Source organism: Procambarus clarkii, chromosome 40 (assembly GCF_040958095.1).
Source record: "Procambarus clarkii isolate CNS0578487 chromosome 40, FALCON_Pclarkii_2.0, whole genome shotgun sequence".
Taxonomy (NCBI): domain Eukaryota; kingdom Metazoa; phylum Arthropoda; class Malacostraca; order Decapoda; family Cambaridae; genus Procambarus; species Procambarus clarkii.
This window is the reverse complement of record NC_091189.1, coordinates 27,166,345-27,184,571: the sequence shown is the minus strand read 5'-3', so window position 1 is coordinate 27,184,571 and position 18,227 is coordinate 27,166,345. Positions and strand designations below refer to the sequence as shown.

The following is an 18,227-nucleotide window of genomic DNA, read 5'->3' as shown; positions in this document are numbered from 1 at the left end:
CGGCCGGCTGGTCTAAGGTATACTGAACCCGGCCGGCGGTCTAAGGTATTCTGAACCCTGGCCGGCGGTCTAAGGTATACTGAACCCGGCCGGCCGGTCTAAGGTATTCTGAACCCGTGCCGGCCGGTCTAAGGTATTCTGAACCTGGCCGGCCGGTCTAAGGTATTCTGAACCCGGTCCGGCCGGTCTAAGGTATTCTGAACCTGGCCTGGCCGGTCTAAGGTATTCTGAACCCGTCCGGCTGGTCTAAGGTATTCTGAACCTGGCGGCCGGTCTAAGGTATTCTGAACCCGTCGGCCGGTCTAAGGTATTCTGAACCTGGCCGGCGGTCTAAGGTATTCTTGAACCCGTCCGGCCGGTCTAAGGTATTCTGAACCCGGCCGGCCGGTCTAAGGTATTCTGAACCCGTCCGGCCGGTCTAAGGTATTCTGAACCCGCCAGCCTGGTCTAAGGTATTCTGAACCGGCCGGCTGGTCTAAGGTATTCTGAACCCAGCCGGCAGTCTAAGGTATTCTGAACCCGACCGGTCGGTCTAAGGGTATTCTGAACCCGGCCAGGCTGTCTAAGGTATTCTGAACCGGCTGGCCGGTCTAAGGGTATTCTGAACCCGGCCGTCGGTCTAAGGTATCTGAACCCGGCCGGCGGTCTAAGGTATTCTGAACCCGGCCGATCGGTCTAGAGGTATTCTGAACCCGGCAGGCCGGTCCTAAGGTATTCTGAACCCGGCCTGCTGGTCTAAGGTATTCTGAACCCGGCCGGCTGGTCTAAGGTATTCTGAACCCGGCCGGCTGGTCTAAGGTATTCTGACATGGGCCGGCCGGTCCGGTCTAGGTATTCTGAACCCGGTCCGGCCGAAGGTATTATGAACCCGGCCGGCTTGGTCTAAGGGTATTCTGAACCCAGGCCGCTGGTCTAAGGTATTCTGAACCCGGCAGGCCGGTCTAAGGGTATTCTGAACCCGGCCGGCTGGTCTAAGGTATTCTGAACCTGGCCAGCTGGTCTAAGGTATTTTGAACCCGGCCGGCTGGTCTAAGGTATTCTGAACCCGGCCAGCTGGTCTAAGGTATTCTGAACCCGGCCGGCCGGTCTAAGGTATTCTGAACTCGGCCGGCTGGTCTAAGGTATTCTGAACCCGGCCGGCTGGTCTAAGGTATTCTGAACCCGGCCGGCCGGTCTAAGGTATTGTGAACCCGGCCGGCTGGTCTAAGGTATTGTGAACCCGGCCGGCTGGTCTAAGGTATTGTGAACCCGGCCGGCTGGTCTAAGGTATTCTGAACCCGGCCGGCCGGTCAAAGGTATTCTGAACCCGGCCGACTGGTCTAAGGTATACTGAACCCGGCCGGCCGGGTCTAAGGTATTCTGAACCCGGCCGGTTGGTCTAAGGTATTACTGAACCCGGCCGGCCGGTCTAAGGTATTCTGAACCTGGCCGGCCGGTCTAAGGTATTGTGAATCAATATCATAGCAATATGGAAGTTGTAGTGAAGGACCTGGTGACTCTAGTGGGAGCCCTGAGGACAGAGTTGGACTCTCTGCGGGAGGAGGTGCGTCAGCTGAAAGAACAACGAGAAGTAACGAAGGAGGAGACCAGTAGTAAAGGGACCTCGTCTTGGAGAGTTGTGAAAGACAGGGGCCTTAAGAAGACTTTGATAAAGCCGCCTTCAAACGCCATAGGCAACTTCTAATTCATTTGATGTTTTGGAGGACGATTGCTGTGGAGAGACTGCGGATCGCGCAAAAGGGAAAGCAACGAAGAGCAAGGAAGCGCAGGCCCCTCAGAGAGTAAAGGAAGTACCTAAGCAAACCTTAGTTGTGGGAGATTCCCAGATAAGGTATTTGGATAGAACGTTTTGTGCTAGAGATAGGGGGAACAGGTTAAGGGTTTGCTATCCCGGAGCTGGCATTGGTGATATTATAAACAACATGAATGATATTATGGCTGGAAATGGGAACAATCCTATTATTTGCATTAGCGTGGGAGGAAATGATGTTGGTCGAGTTAGGAGTGAGGAACTGATTCAGAGGTATAAACAGCCATAGAATTAGTTAGGAGCAAGGGAGGAATCCCGATCATATGTGGCATTCTTCCAAGAAAGGGAGTGGGAAATGAATGGATATCGAGGGCACTTGGTGTCAATTGCCGGCTGGAAAGATATTGCATATCAAATGCAATATCTTTCATAGACAACTGGGAACACTTCTATGGAAGAAATGAAATATATGCTCGTGATGGGGTGCATCTATCGAGGGCTGGGGTTGTTGCTGTTACGAACTCGTTGGAAGAAGTGGTTAGAGGTGTTTGTTTGGGTTTAAACTGTTAGTAGATAGAGGTATGGGAATTGATTTGGAGGAAGGAGGTAATAAAAGTATGTGTTTGTGGGAGAAAGGAATTGGCAAAACGATCAGGGAAAGAGAAGGGCCGCAAAATAACAATTCACTTAGGGTATATTACACTAACAGTAGAAGTCTAAGAAATAAAATTAACGAATTAAATGCTCTTGTCTGCACAGAAAAAATAGATATTATTGCACTTACCGAAACGTGGATGAATGTAGAAAATAGAGAACTATTAGCTGAATATCAAATATATGGATTTAAACTATTTCACACAGATAGATATATTAGACGAGGAGGTGGAGTAGCCATATATGTTAGGGACAATTTGAAATGTTGTCTCAAAGAGGGAATCAAAACAGAGCCACACACAGAAACTATTTGGATAGAATTAAACGAAAAAGCTAATAATATTATAATAGGAGTAATATATAGGCCACCAAATTTAGACAGAATGGAAGCAAAGCACCTATGGGATGAAATATCTAGAGCATCTAGATCTAACAGTATTTATGTCATGGGTGACTTTAATTTTAGCAGAATAAACTGGTTGAACAAAACAGGGAATAGTGAAGCAGAAGATTTTCTAGAATTAATTGACGATTGCTTTCTTACGCAACACATTAAGGAACCAACACGGGAAAATAATATTTTAGATTTAGTGTTAACTAACAGGGAAACGCAAATTAATGACATCGAAATAGGGAGTGAGCTAGGGAACAGTGATCACAAAGAAATCAGATTTAGCATAGAATGGAATAGACCAGTAGGAGAAAATTCTGTTAAAGTGCCAGATTTTCGAAAAGCTGATTTTAATAGCCTAAGAAATTTTTTGGGTCAAATTGATTGGAAAGTCTTGGGTATGGGGTGTGGGCCGGTCTTGGAGCGAGACATGAACCCAGCGATAGGTGACTTAAATGGGGATTTCGAAGTGGATTCAATATATAACTTATTTAAGAATATTCTAAACAAAGCACAGGAACGTAGTATACCATACAAATTGAATAGATCGAATACTAATGACCCAAAGTGGATAACAAAGAATTTGAAGAACCTTATAGGTAAAAAGAGAGCTTGGTACAAAAGGATTAAAAATGGGGAGGTCACTTTAGAACAGGAATTCGTACAACTGGTTAGAAATGTTAAAAAAGAGATATGGAAAGCAAAAAGAAACTATGAAGTTCGCATAGCAGGGCAAGCAAAGACAAATCCTAAAGGTTTTTTTCAGTTATATCGTACTAAGACTAGGGAAAGGATAGGTCCATTAAAAACTGAGACAGATCAAATAACAGATAGTGATGAAGAGATGAGTAGTATTTTTAATAAATATTTTGTATCTGTATTTACTAAAGAGGAACTTAACAATATGCCTTCAGCCGAACAAGTCTATGTGGGTGGGGACGAGGACAGGTTGACGAGTTTAGCAGTTACCAGGAAGGATGTTCTTAAACAAATAGTAAAACTCAAACCAAACAAATCCCCAGGGCCGGATGAAGTGTTTGCCAGGGTGCTTAAAGAATGCAAAGAGGAGCTTTGTGACCCACTGTCAACCATATTTAATAAATCAATAGAGTCAGGCAGAGTGCCAGAGTTTTGGAAAGTTGCTAATGTGATACCAGTTTTTAAGAAAGGAGATAGATCACTTGCGTCTAACTATCGACCAATTAGCCTAACGTCTATTGTGGGAAAGTTACTCGAATCTATAATAGCAAATAAAATTCGTCTTCATCTTGAAAAACATAAATTAATAATTGAGTCGCAACATGGTTTTATAAATGGCCGTTCATGTTTAACAAATTTGTTCTTTTTATTCTAGCATTGTTGAGGCAGTTGATAGTGGTAAGGATTGCGATGTTGTATACCTTGACTTTAGCAAAGCTTTTGATACAGTGCCACATGAAAGACTGATTAAAAAGATAGAGTCTCATGGTATTGGGGGTGCTATATTAAGCTGGATTAGGGCATGGCTATACCAAAGGAAACAGAGAGTTAGTATAAATGGAATCAAGTCAGAGTGGGAAAATGTTGTAAGTGGAGTGCCTCAAGGCTCTGTCCTGGGACCTCTGTTGTTTATAATATATATAAATGATTTAGATTCAGGTTTGAGTAGCAACATTTGCAAATTTGCCGATGATACGAAAATCGGTAGGGAAATTAATTCGGAGGAGGACTCACTATCACTTCAAGTTGATCTAGATAGGGTTTTGAAATGGTCAAAGGATTGGCAGATGCAGTTTAATGCTGATAAATGTAAAGTTCTGAGGTTAGGTAATGATGATAGAGTTACAAGATACGAGCTAGATGGTGTTGAGATTGCGAAGTCGGATTGCGAAAGGGATCTGGGAGTTATGATTAGTAAGAATTTAAAACAAAAGGATCAATGCATAAATGTTCGTAATAAGGCAAATCGGACACTTGGATTTATTAATCGCAGCGCTAGTAACAAGACACCTGGTGTGGTTCTCAAGCTATATCTTGCTCTAGTTAGGCCCCATTTAGATTATGCAGTTCAGTTTTGGTCGCCATATTATAGAATGGATATAAATTCACTTGAACGTGTCCAGCGTAGGATGACTAAGTTAATTCCCCAAATTAGAAACCTTTCATATGAAGAAAGATTAACAAAGCTTAAGTTGCATTCACTGGAAAGGCGAAGAGTTAGGGGCGACATGATAGAGGTTTACAAGTGGGTGAATGGACATAACAAAGGGGATATTAATAGGGTATTAAAAGTATCAACACAAGACAGAACACGAAACAATGGGTATAAATTGGATAAGTTTAGATTTAGGAAAGACTTGGGTAAATACTGGTTCAGTAACAGGGTTGTTGATTTGTGGAATCAATTGCCGCGTAACATTGTGGAGGTGGGGTCCCTCGATTGTTTCAAGCGCGGGTTGGACAAGTATATGAGTGGGATTGGGTGGTTATAAATAGGAGCTGCCTCGTGTGGGCCAACAGGCCTTCTGCAGTTGCCTTTGTTCTTATGTTCTTATGTGAACCCGGCCGGCTGGTCTAAGGTATTCTGAACCCGGCCGGCTGGTCTAAGGTTGGCTGTGGTCGATCGTCAAGCTGCACTACCATTCTCTCCAGCAGAGGTGCTCCTGCTGTTTACAATTCCCTGTTCCTTGCTCTACTGGTTTACTCCAGAGATGACGAAGCATGGTTCGCCGTAAATCAACATGTGATGGTTGATACCTGGTTGATACCTGGTTGATGGGGTTCTGGGAGTTCTTCTACTCCCCAAGCCCGGCCCGAGGCCAGGCTCGACTTGTGAGAGCTTGGTCCACCAGGCTGTTGCTTGGAGCGGCCCGCAGGCCCACACAGCCCGGTTGGTCCGGCAGTCTGAGCCTATATCGCCCGGAGACAGGAGTGGGCTTGAGGGAGAGGCAGATCAGACAGGTTGGGGAGAGTAGCGTGAAGAGAAAATTCCAGTTCGTCTGATTAAATTGCCACTGATGGAGATAGCACGGGAAGAGAATTATTAGAAGAAAGCGCAAAGCCACTACGACTATGTTGCACGTGTAAGGGATCAAGATAAGGGTTTGGGATGGGATGTGTGGGGGGGGGGGGGGAAGGGGTAGGAATGGTGCCCAACCATATAGACAATTGGGGATTGAATGCCAACCTGCATGAAGCGAGACCGTCGCTCTACTGTCCAGCCCAAGTAGTTGGGCCGATGGAGAGAGGAGGACGGAAAGAAAAAGAGGGTTGCGAGGATGGGGAATGGTCACTATTATGGAGGGTCATCGAGGACCTTCCACCTTAGGCCTATATAAATGAAAGAGTAGAGGAGAAGAATCAATACAGAAAAGGGTGCGAGTGCGCGAGTCAACATGAGTGGGCTCGCGGGAATTCAGGAGAGACAATGGAGACGACAGGATAAAAGGTTCTACAAAATGGCCTACGGTTTCTGTCAAAGCAATGCCCCAAAGACCATACCGACAGTTAAGGTCACCCAAAAGCAGGACAAGCTTCGGTAATGAGTCCAAAAGGTGTTCGAGATCGGGAAGAGAAATTTTAATATGTTGGGGGAGAAAAATGGAACAGACGAAATATCATTTGCTCACAAAGATACAGGCAGCAGAGAAATGAATGTTCGATTGAAAAAGTAGGACAAAGGTAATAACATTCCGGATCAAGAGAGCAGTAGTTTAGGGTTCCTGCAAAGCTGGAGGGGAGAAATGGAAAACCCGCGGACATGATCAGGACGAGCGCCAAGCATCAGATCCTTGAGACATACACAAAGCTCTGTAAATTGAGAGAACAAAAGTTGTAGTTCATCAAAACTAGCATAAAAACCATCATGCACATCCCATTGAAGAACATTGTAAAGAACACAGGTGACAGTCAAAATAAAGAAATATCTTAGTTAAAAAAGGACACAGGAAACTAGAGAAGATCAGGAGCAGGTTCAATAAAATTTGAATTAAAGGGCATAGGTAAATTCAGCAAGGGTAGTGGAGTCCAGAGGGCGGTGTAAGGAGCATAGATGAACCGAGAGGGTCCGGCGAGGAAGGCGCCGCCAGGAAAGGGCAGTCAAGGGAATGGGGCTAAGGGCAGAAATGGCAGCACTGGATCAGGGACAGCACCAGAGATAGAAACAAGAGGCTACGGGAACGTCCACAGCGAGGTCATCGGACTCGAAATACCAAGATGGGAGGAGATGCAGGAACAAAAATGGAGATGGGGATTCAGGGCAGGACTGAAGCCTTTTTACTTGATGGGGAGAAAATGGGGAAAGGAACAAGTATTAATTTTCTGTGAGACATAGGCTTGCCAGTAGCAATGTTCTGTGCGACAGCCTCCACAGTCTCAGGTTGGGAGGGAGAACGGGAGCGGACGATACGAAGACGGCTTGGAGGAGGATAATAAATAAATAAATAAATAAATAAATAAATAAATAAATAAATAAATAAATAAATGTTTATTTAGGTAAGGTACATACATACAAGAGATTTTTACAAAGATTGGTGGACTTATAGATAGAGCTAGTACATACAATGTCTAAAGCCACTATTACGCAAAGCGTTTCGGGCATGAAAAACTTAAATGACTAAAGCTTAATACTAATTGAGCATAAAGAGTAAAATGAAAACAAGAAATGAAAACATAGATGAAAAAGCAGCACAAATACAATTCTGTCGACAAACAGCGCTCTTAAAAAAAAACATACATGGGTTGACAACAGAGGGGTAAGGTAGGTTACAGGGAATTTATTAGGTATAGCTTCGTTTTTATCTTAAACTGGTTGAGAGAGGTACAGTCTTTAACATGGTTGGGAAGGTCATTCCACATTCTGGGTCCCTTGATTTGTAGAGCATTTCTAGTTTGATTAAGTCGTACTCTAGGAATATCAAAACTGTATTTATTTCTGGTGTGGTGCTCATGGGTTCTGTTACAACCTTCTATGAAGCTTTTGAGGTCAGGATTGGCATTACAATTTAGCGTTTTATATATGTATAATACGCATGAGAGAATGTGCAGTGACTTAATGTCTAACATATTCAGAGATTTGAGTAGGGGTACCGAGTGATGTCTGGGGCCAGAGTTGGATATTGTCCTAATAGCAGCTTTGTGTTGAGTAATTAGAGGACGTAAATGATTTTTGGGTTACCTTGAGGTGCTTCCGGGGCTTAGCGTCCCCGCGGCCCGGTCGTCGACCAGGCCTCCTGGTTGCTGGACTGATCAACCAGGCTGATGGACGCGGCTGCTCGCAGCCTGACGTATGAGTCACAGCCTGGTTGATCAGGTATCCTTTGGAAGTGCTTATCCAGTTCTCTCTTGAACACTGTGAGGGGTCGGCCAGTTATGCCCCTTATGTGTGGTGGAAGCGTGTTGAACAGTCTCGGGCCTCTGATGTTGATAGAGTTCTCTCTCTCAGAGTACCTGTTGCACCTCTGTTTTTCAACGGGGGTATTCTGCACATCCTGCCATGTCTTCTGGTCTCATGTGATGTTATTTCTGTGTGCAGGTTTGGGACCAGCCCCTCTAATATTTTCCACGTGTAAATTATTATGTACCTCTCCCGCCTGCGCTCAAGGGAGTACAGTTTTAGGCTCTTTAGTCGGTCCCAATAGTTTAGATGTTTTACTGAGTGGATTCTAGCAGTAAAGGATCTCTGCACGCTCTCCAGGTCAGTAATTTCTCCAGCTTTGAAAGGTGCTGTCATTGTGCAGCAGTACTCTACTCTAGAGAGCACAAGCGTTTTGAAAAGTATCATCATCGGTATAGCATCTCTAGTGTGAAAAGTTCTTGTTATCCAACCTGTCATTTTTCTTGCAGTTGTGACGGCTACTTTATTGTGTTCTTTAAAGGTAAGGTCTTCCGACATGAGTACACCCAGATCCTTTACATTGCCTTTTCGTTCTATGTTATGATTTGCCTGAGTTTTGTACGTGGTTTCCGTTTTTATATTTTCATTTTTTCCATAGCACATGAGCTGGAACTTATCTTCGTTAAACACCATATTATTTTCTGTAGCCCATAGAAAGACCTGATCTATGGCTGACTGGAGGTTCGCCGTGTCCTCTATGTTGCCTACTCTCATGAAGATCCTAGTGTCATCTGCAAAGGATGATAGAGTGCTATAGGTTGTGTTCTTGTCTATGTCCGAAATGAGGATGAGAAAAAGTACTGGAGCAAGCACAGTACCCTGGGGGACTGAGCTCTTCACGGTTGATGGGCTGGATTTTATTTTGTTGACTATTACACATTGGGTTCTGTTGGTCAGGAAATTGTAGATCCATCTGCCTATTTTTCAGGTAATTCCTTTTGAACGCATTTTATGTGCAATAACACCATGGTCACATTTATCAAAAGCTTTTGCGAAATCTGTGTAAATTACATCCGCGTTTTGTTTGTCTTCCATAGCATCTAATGCCATATCATAGTGGTCCAGCAACTGCGACAGGCAAGAGCGCCCTGTTCTGAAACCATGTTGTCCGGGGTTCTGGAGTTGCTGTGATTCCATGTATTTTGTGATTTTACTTCTTAGCACTCTCTCAAAAATTTTTATGATGTGCGATGTTAGTGCTATCGGTCTGTAATTTTTTGCCTCTGCCTTATTTCCTCCTTTATGAAGTGGTGCTATCTCTGCTGTTTTTAGTATATCAGGAATAACGCCAGTATCTAGGCTTTGTCTCCACAGAATGTGGAGGGCCTGCGATAGTGGATTTTACAGTTCTTTATGAATATGGAGTTCCAAGAATCCGGGCCTGGTGCAGAGTGCATAGGCATACTGTTTATGGCTTCTTCAAAATCCAGTGGGGATAGGGTGACGTCTGATATATGATTTGATGTTGGTATCGTATCCATGAAAAATTCATTTGGGTTATCAATCTTTAGTGTGTTTAATGGCTCGCTGAAAACAGAGTCGTACTGCGTCCTCAGTAGCTCGCTCATTTCTTTGTTGTCATCGGTGAAAGTTCCATCTCCCTTTCGCAGGGGCCCGATACTAGATGTGGTTTTTGATCTTGATTTTGCATAGGAGAAAAAATATTTCGGATTTCTTTCTATTTCACTGATGGTCTTTTGCTCTCTTTGCCTCTCCTGGGTTTTGTATGATTCTTTTTGCTTGCGTTCAATTGTTTCTATTTCTCTACCTAACCTTCTTCGCCGTTCTTGAGAAAGGGTGCGACTCTCAAGTTGTTCCGCGATTCGTTTTCTTCGCCTATATAGGGAACGACGTTCCCGTTCCAATCTGCATCTCTTCCTCTTTTTTCTTAGAGGTATGCGGTTTGAACATATTTCTAGTGCTACTGAGCTTATTTTTTCCAGGCACTGGTTCAGGTTTGCATTTTCTAGCTGTTCTTCCCAGTTTATTTCTGTGAAGTCCTGGTTTATTTGCTCCCAGTTTATCTGTTTATTATTGAAGTTGAATTTGCTGAAATCTCCTCCACCGGGAATCTGGACTGGTTTTGAAGGTCTACTCCCCATGGTTGTCATAACTTCAATTAAGTTGTGATCTGAGTAACAGGTATTTGTAATCATTATGTTCCTGATCAATTCATCATTATTAGTGAAAATGAGGTCCAGCGTGTTCTCCTTCCTAGTTGGTTCTACTATGTGCTGGTTTAAGGCAAACCTGTCGCACATCCGTAGCAGGTCATTTGCATGTGCCTGTTCATTTAGGCTACTTCCTGGTATTCTTTCTGATATTACTGTATTAGCCAGGTGCTTCCATTTCAGGTGCCGTAGGTTGAAGTCCCCAAGCAGGATGATGTTCGGAGCTGGATTTGTGAGGTTTTCCAAGCAGTGTTCTATTTTCATTAGTTGGTCTTTAAACTGCTGAGGGTTTGCCTCCGGTGACTTATATACAAGGACAATAACTACATTTAAAATCTCTATTTTGATTATCAGCACTTCCACCATATCATTTGACGTGTTTAGCAGCTCAGTACAGATGAGTGTGTCTTTGATGTAGAGGCTGACCCCACCCTGAAGCCGGTGTTTCCTATCACATCTGAAAAGATTGTGCTCTGAGATCCATATTTCACCATCATGGTAGTCCTTTGTGTGGGTTTCTGTTAGGGCTGCAAACACTGCATTTGCCTCATGAAGGAGACCATCTATAAATTGAACTTTGTTGGATTTGCGTGTTTTTATACCCTGGATGTTGGCAAATATAAATGATGTTATCGTGTTAGTGGAAGTGCTGGATGCCTTACTTGGTGTTAATATCTGAGGCTCTGGTAAGGAGGCCACTGTGTTTGCGTCCAGGGTGTGTCGTTTTGGAAGTGATTCGTCCAGTTTTGGTAGTAGGACGGGTGTTGTCTGGTGTAGTACCTGTGTGCTTGTTGGTAATTTGAATTCCAGTCTTGTGGGTATCTCCGTTCCCCTCTGTAATCCTGTAGTGGTTCCATCTGACTGTTCCCCTCTCTTATATTTACTACTCTGTTTCTGCTTTCCTCTAAAAAATTTCCAGTAGTGTCATATTGATCTTCCCGTCTATAACGCTCTGTACCTCTCACATGGAATTCCGGACACTGAAGATTGTAGCATTTTTTGTCCCTAATTGAAAATTGACATAATTTAGGGTGGAAGTATCTACACCCTGTTCCAAAACGGCATGTACCCCTCTTCAACATGTTCCTGCATTTTCGAGGATGCAGAAAATGGCATTTTGCTCCTAATTTTCCATATTTGCATATTCCTTTAGCGTAGAATTTGCAAATGTGTTCCGGTTTTGCGTTTTTCAAGGTATTTATATCTGTGACTGTCTTGTCTACCTCTTTATTGCAGTCATCTCCGTTTTTCGTCCCAATTCCTTCATCTATGCACTCTGTCTCACTGTTGCTCTCATCGTTTATATTATCTGGCTCTGCAATATTGCTGTTATTTTGTACCACAATAGTCTCTTCCTCCACACTACTGCTGCAGTTCTCTAAACTATCTGTTCCTGAGTTTTGGTCGTTATCTAATGTTGACTTTTCCCAGTCCGCATATATCACTGGTAGCCTGTCTGTGAATGGTAATCTCTGTGACTCGGGAATGTTTTTCATCAGTTTAGTTATGTTCTCTAACATTAATCTGTCATCTTTGCAAACCCAGTAAATTCCTTGCCTTTTTATGCATCCTGGAGCTAATTCTGTACAGCCCAGGTGAAATCTTATGTTGCAGATGCAGCACGTTACGCCTGCATTACGTCTTCCCAGTACTCCCGAACACTCGCCACACCTCTCCATTGTCTGATGTATTGTGTTGTATTTGAGAGTCACTGTATGGATCACTTGTTGATGTCAGTCCTTTTAACTCTTTATAAAATTATATGTATATATATTTATATGTTTAATATTTATAATATTATATGTATACCGTATATTTGTAATATTATGTTATTTTGTTCAAACTTTATGGCAGGTACTTAGCGTAGGGTAGCGAAGCTGGTCCCCGGTCGGTACAGGTGACCTCTTGTTGTCCCAGGTTGATGTCACCAGTTTCCAGTTACCCGATTTATAACCACTGATGCCGCCTCTTGCCACTATTCTATATTTCTAGTATTCTATATTTATAATATTCTATGCACGATTTTCCTTCACTTCCAACTTATATGTTGTTGTGATACCCGTTCCACATCACTGTTCCACGAATCACCGTTCACTATTTTTTTTTTCCTAATACACGCATGTACACAAAGCCTCGTTCACTGGCTCACACGTGTCTCCCGTTTATTCTCTATTTAACACAAAGTTCTATTGTTAATGACAATTTTCAATTTTCCAGCGGGTCACTATGCACTTTGTTATGTCTGTAATCAGTAATCTATGGCAGTAGTCCTAAGAATCCCGGTTAATGTCACGATTTATAATCGTGACTAGATTATAAATAATCTAGTGACGGGAGTAATAGAGAGTCACCAGGGCAGGGCGTGGTACATAATATCTGATCTTAGAAAGAATGCCCACAGTTTTTGAAACTTTTTTTGATATATTTAGAATGTGTCCCTGGAAATTCAGCTTGTGGTCAATGAGAATGCCAAGGAATTTGCCATGTAATTTGTTACAAATTTGGGTATTGTTTATTTTGAGATTTATTTGATTAGAGGATTTATTGCCAAACAGAATATAGAAAGTTTTCTCAATGTTAAGGGTGAGTTTGTTGGCAGTTAGCCAAAGATGGACTTTATTTCGCTCAGTATTTACTGTGGCATTTAGAGCAAGGGGGTCAGGACTGGAGTAAATGAAGGTTGTGTCGTCAGCAAATAGAATTGGTTTGACATTGGTTTGATAGATATTGGCCTGGAAGACATTTTTCAAGGAGGGTCAAAATACAGAGGGGAAGAGGGTTGGTGTTAAGAAGGGAGATGGGGTCGAATATCGGTGAAGGGCACAGTGGATATAGAAGAGTGTGGAGGTGGAGAAGTGACATAAATATGGCAGGTAGGAGAAGACTAGGAAGAGTGTAAATGCTGGTATGTGATAATTGAGGAATACCTTGAGCCTCAGTTCACAGAAGAACATAAGAAAGAGAGCTGGTGGAGGTGTTGGGGTTTAAGACTTGGAAAGGGTTGTAGCACTGAGGAAGGGAAGAAGGGTGGGGACGAATAGTGTGATGTGACACAGAAGCATAACTCGTGTAAGATTTAATTAAGATGGAGACCTCGACATATTGCCTCACGAAATGAAAAACAATCGCAGTATTTTAAGTTGAGAATGGACTATCTAAATTGATAGTACATGCATGTGTGAGGAGGCAGGGTGGGCCTCACCCAAGTTGATGTAACGAGCCTGGGGAGAACAGTCTGTCCAAGAATGACCAGGGTCACCACACAAGGAGCACATGAACATCTAACTACTGCACGTCAAGGAATCATGTCCATATTTCCAGCATCAATTGCAGAAGCGTGGATAGGGGCGATGTATTTCTGAACAGAGCATCTGACACCGGCAAGAACTGCAGAAGACAGAAGGTTCCTACCATACCAAATTATGTTAACTACTCTAAGGGGTTGACGATGATGACCAAGAGGAAATCGAGTGCACACATCAGTCTGCTGGATAGAATAACCTTGGACTTCGAGGAAACATTAAATATTCTTATGGCAATGTTTAATTAAGTCCCCTGTCCCCGGTCACATGGTGTGGGAGAATGAAGGTGCAAATGCTGACATTTAATTGAGTATTTCTGGAGACCCAGACCAGGGTCCCACTAATATTACTGTAATAATAATTCATTGTGTCGGGGGACAGGCAGCCAGAGTGTATTCATACACTTAAGCTTATATCAAGGTCCTCACCCCAAGGGTCTAATTACAGACCCCGCCCAGGATGCAGCCCCCACAACACGCTGACTACCTCCTGAGTACCTACTGCTACTAGGTGAACAGCGGTATTAGGTCATAGGAAATGATCCCAACCATTTTTGTCCTGCCTGAGATTTAACCCCGGAATTCTTGATTGAGAGTCAAGAATGAACGCGACTGTACTACCGGGACCCTTCAATGCAGGACAAAGCCGCTAGGCGGGCAGCTGCCTCTTTAGAAGGGGCTTCAACGACGTGTGCTGGTCTGGGTGCGGTAAAAAGTAACATAGGTATCCAAAGTCAGCAAATGTGTGTAAATCAAAAGCATATACAGTACGTTCATCATGACAAACATCAAAATACTCAGATCAAGTAATAGGGCCAAAATGATCATGGTATGTAGCAGTGTTTAAAGGAACCATGCATGTTTGAGTGCAATTTTATTTTATTTTATTTTTATTTTATTTATGCATATACAAGAATGTACATAAGGAATGTGAGGATACAATTATGGTAATTACAGTCTTGTAAAGCCACTAGCACGCGCAGCGTTTCGGGCAGGTCCTTAATCTAAGAAAATTTTAAGGAGGTAAATACTTGCAAAATTTATAGACAAAAAAATGATAACAGATTACATGGAATGAAAAAAAAGATGAGAGAAAATTATAGGTACAGTATATTAAAGCACATAGGTAGCTATGATTGATTGCAATGACAGCTTAAAATGGTAGTTGACAACAAATTGGTAGGCACAATACAGCAGAAACAATATAAGATTGATTGCAATGACAGCTTGAATGGTAGTTGACAAAAATTGGTAGTCACAATACAGCATATGGCTAGCACATAAAAGAAGACAGCAATGAACACAATGATAAGGTTGTTTGATATTACATAAAAATTAGGAGATTGGGTAACACTAGGTACAGAGCAAATTTAAAGCTCAGTGTAGGAAACTAAATAGATGAAGTTAGGTACTTTTTGGTTTTGCTTTTAAATAAGGCAAAAGTTTTACAGTTTTTCAATTCACTAGGGAGTGAGTTCCATAGACTAGGTCCCTTAATTTGCATAGAGTGTTTACACAGATTAAATTTGACCCTGGGGATATCAAAGATATATTTATTTCTGGTGTGGTGATAATGGGTCCTATTACATCTGTCCAGGGAGAGTTTCAGAGCATGGTTTGCATTTAAGAACAGGGTTTTGTAAATGTAGTTGACACAAGAGAATGTGTGGAGGGAGTTAATATTTAGCAAGTTTAGGGATTTAAACAAGGGAGCTGAGTGTTGTCTGAAAGCAGAGTTAGTTATTATTCTGATAGCAGATTTTTGCTGTGTGATGATGGGCTTAAGGTGGTTTGCAGTGGTAGACCCCCATGCACAGATACCATAATTAAGATAGGGGTAGATTAGTGCATAATATAGTGAGAGGAGAGCAGAGTTAGGAACATAATATCTGATTTTGGAGAGTATACCAACTGTCTTAGAGACTTTCTTAGTTATGTGTTGAATGTGGGTGCTGAAGATGAGTCTCTTGTCTAGGAATAGGCCAAGAAACTTGCCATCATTTTTATTACTGATGTTAATGTTGTCTATCTGTAGCTGAATTGCATTTGATGATTTGCTTCCAAATAAGATGTAGTAAGTCTTTTCGATGTTTAATGTTAGTTTGTTCGTTGACATCCATAAGTGGACTTTTTTAAATTCATTATTCACAACATTATTTAGTGTGTGTGGGTTGAGGTTTGAGTAGATAAGGGTAGTATCGTCAGCAAACAATATAGGTTTGAGAATATTAGAGACATTAGGCAGATCGTTTATATATATAAGAAATAGAAGAGGTCCTAAGATGCTGCCCTGTGGCACTCCAACGGTAATTGGTAGAGTGGAAGAAGTTGTATCATTGATGGTTACATATTGGTGTCTGTCACTAAGATAGGATCGGATGTAGTCAAGGGCAAGGCCTCGGATTCCATAATGCTGGAGTTTAAGTAAGAGGTAGTTGTGATTAACAGTATCAAAGGCTTTTCTTAGGTCAATGAAGAGTCCAATCGGAAACTCATTTTTGTCAAGGGCTGAGTAGATAATGTCAAGGAGACTAATGATTGCATCATTGGTGCTCTTTTGGGACCGGAAGCCAAACTGGCAGGGGCTGAGTATGTCGAATTTTACGAGGTAGGAATAGAGCTGTTTGTAAATAATTTTTTCAAATATTTTTGATAGAATGGGTAGATTTGATATTGGTCTATAATTGTTTATGTCCGCCGGATTGCCTCCTTTATGGACTGGCGTTACTCTTGCTTTTTTGAGGATATCAGGGAAGGTGTGATACTCTATAGATTTGTTGAACAGTAGTGCTATGGGTGGGGCAAGGGCATGGGAGGCTCTCTTGTACACAATGGACGGAATTTCACTGGTGTTCCCTGCCTTGGTTTTTAGAGAGTGTATGATGGACACAACATCTGCCGGGCTGATTGGTGAAAGGAGAAGAGAGTTTGGGTAGCTGCCTGAGAGATATGTGTTAATATGTGTCTGAGTCTGTGGGATTTTACTGGCAAGATTAGCACCAACCGATGAAAAGAAACTATTAAATTCATTTGCCATTTCTAAATCAGTTGACGGTATATCCCCATCCTTGTAGAGTTTTATTTGGTTATGTGAGTGTTGTTTAGTTCCTAGGATACTAGAGATAGTTTTCCAAGTGCTTTTCATGTTGCCTTTTGCTTCATTGAATCTATTCACATAATATGCAAGTTTTGCCTTTCTTATGATACTGGTAAGCATTGATGAGTACCTTTTAGCTACTTCCTTTGAAACTAGGCCAATCCTAACTTTCTTTTCATATTCATGTTTCTTGTTGATTGAGTTGAGAATGCCACTTGTGAGCCATGGATTGTTTAATCTTTTGTCAGTTACTTGCTTGGTAAGAAGGGGACAATGAATGTTGTAGAAGCTTAGAGTTTTGGAGATGAAGAGGTTAGCTAATGAATTTATATCATGGGTATTATTGAATTCAGAATCCCAGTTAATATTGTAAAGTGCCTCTGTAAGATTGTCTAAAGCTGATTCACTGTGTAGCCTAAATGAAAGTTTCTTGCTTTTTGGTGGTGTTATGTCCATGTTCGCTATGAGAAAGGTAGGATAGTGGTCAGTTGTTCTGTCGTAGATTATACCAGATACAAGGGGAGCTGTTATGTTTGTCCATATGTGGTCCAAGGTAGTGGCTGATGTTTGAGTGACTCGGGTAGGTTTGGTGATTGTGGGGATTAGCATACAGGAGTTCATGCTGTTAAGGAAATAGTCAACTTGAGAGCAATTTTGTTGACCCAGGTCAATATTAAAGTCTCCTCCCAGAATGATGTGGTTTTTGTTGAGATTGTTGTTTATAATAAGATTCCTTAGGTTGTCTGAGAAAGAAGCTATGTTAGTATTGGAAAATCTATAGATGGCTCCAATAGTCAAAGAGGATTTAAGGGATTTAATTGTAAACTGAGCAAAAGTATATTCACAGTAGTCATCTCTGTCACTAATAACACTGTTGCAGATAAATGTATCTCGGTAATATATAGCTGTGCCACCACCTTTTTTATTAGGCCTACAGTTATGAATGGCTTTATAACCAGCTAAGTTGTAGAGTTGGGTATAGTCTTTATTTAGCCAAGTTTCTGTTAAAATAATGAACGATAAGTTAGTACCTATTGCTGTGAGTAGTGCATTTAAATCGTCAAAATGTTTACCAAGTGATCTAACATTTTGGTTATAAACTGATAGACAGGTGCTATTTTGGAGTTTGTTTTTAGTCTGGTGTGCTGTGAAATACTTGCAATAATGATGATCAATGTGCTGGTTGGTGTAGATATGAGACAGAATTACAGCTCCCAAGTTTCTCATTAAGGAAGGGGGGTAAAAGGCGTAGTTGTTTCAAGTAATGATGGAGACCCTCCAGTTGACGAGGTAAGTCACCACTGGAGACTTGGGGTTCGACTCTGCCAAGGAAGTGGGAGGGGAAGTGAGAGATCATTTGGGACAGCTGAAGATGAAGCCTGATCTGGGTTCTGATGGCAGATATTCCATCACTGTCCAACTAGGAGTCACAAGCCCCACAAACCAGTCTCAGGGAAGTTGAGTCGCTTACCATATAGTCATATACCAT

The 18,227-nt window shown here is 42.1% G+C and overlaps 1 protein-coding gene across 1 annotated transcript in view; it reads right to left on the bottom strand.

Moving 5' to 3' along the window:
• LOC138372850 (cuticle protein 63-like) overlaps positions 1–18,227 on the bottom strand; it is a 21,217-nt gene extending 2,990 nt beyond the window's left edge. The window contains exon 1 of the mRNA XM_069338516.1: positions 18,210–18,227. Within this exon, the coding sequence (XP_069194617.1) occupies positions 18,210–18,227 (18 nt within the window). The remainder of the gene's footprint in view (positions 1–18,209) is intronic.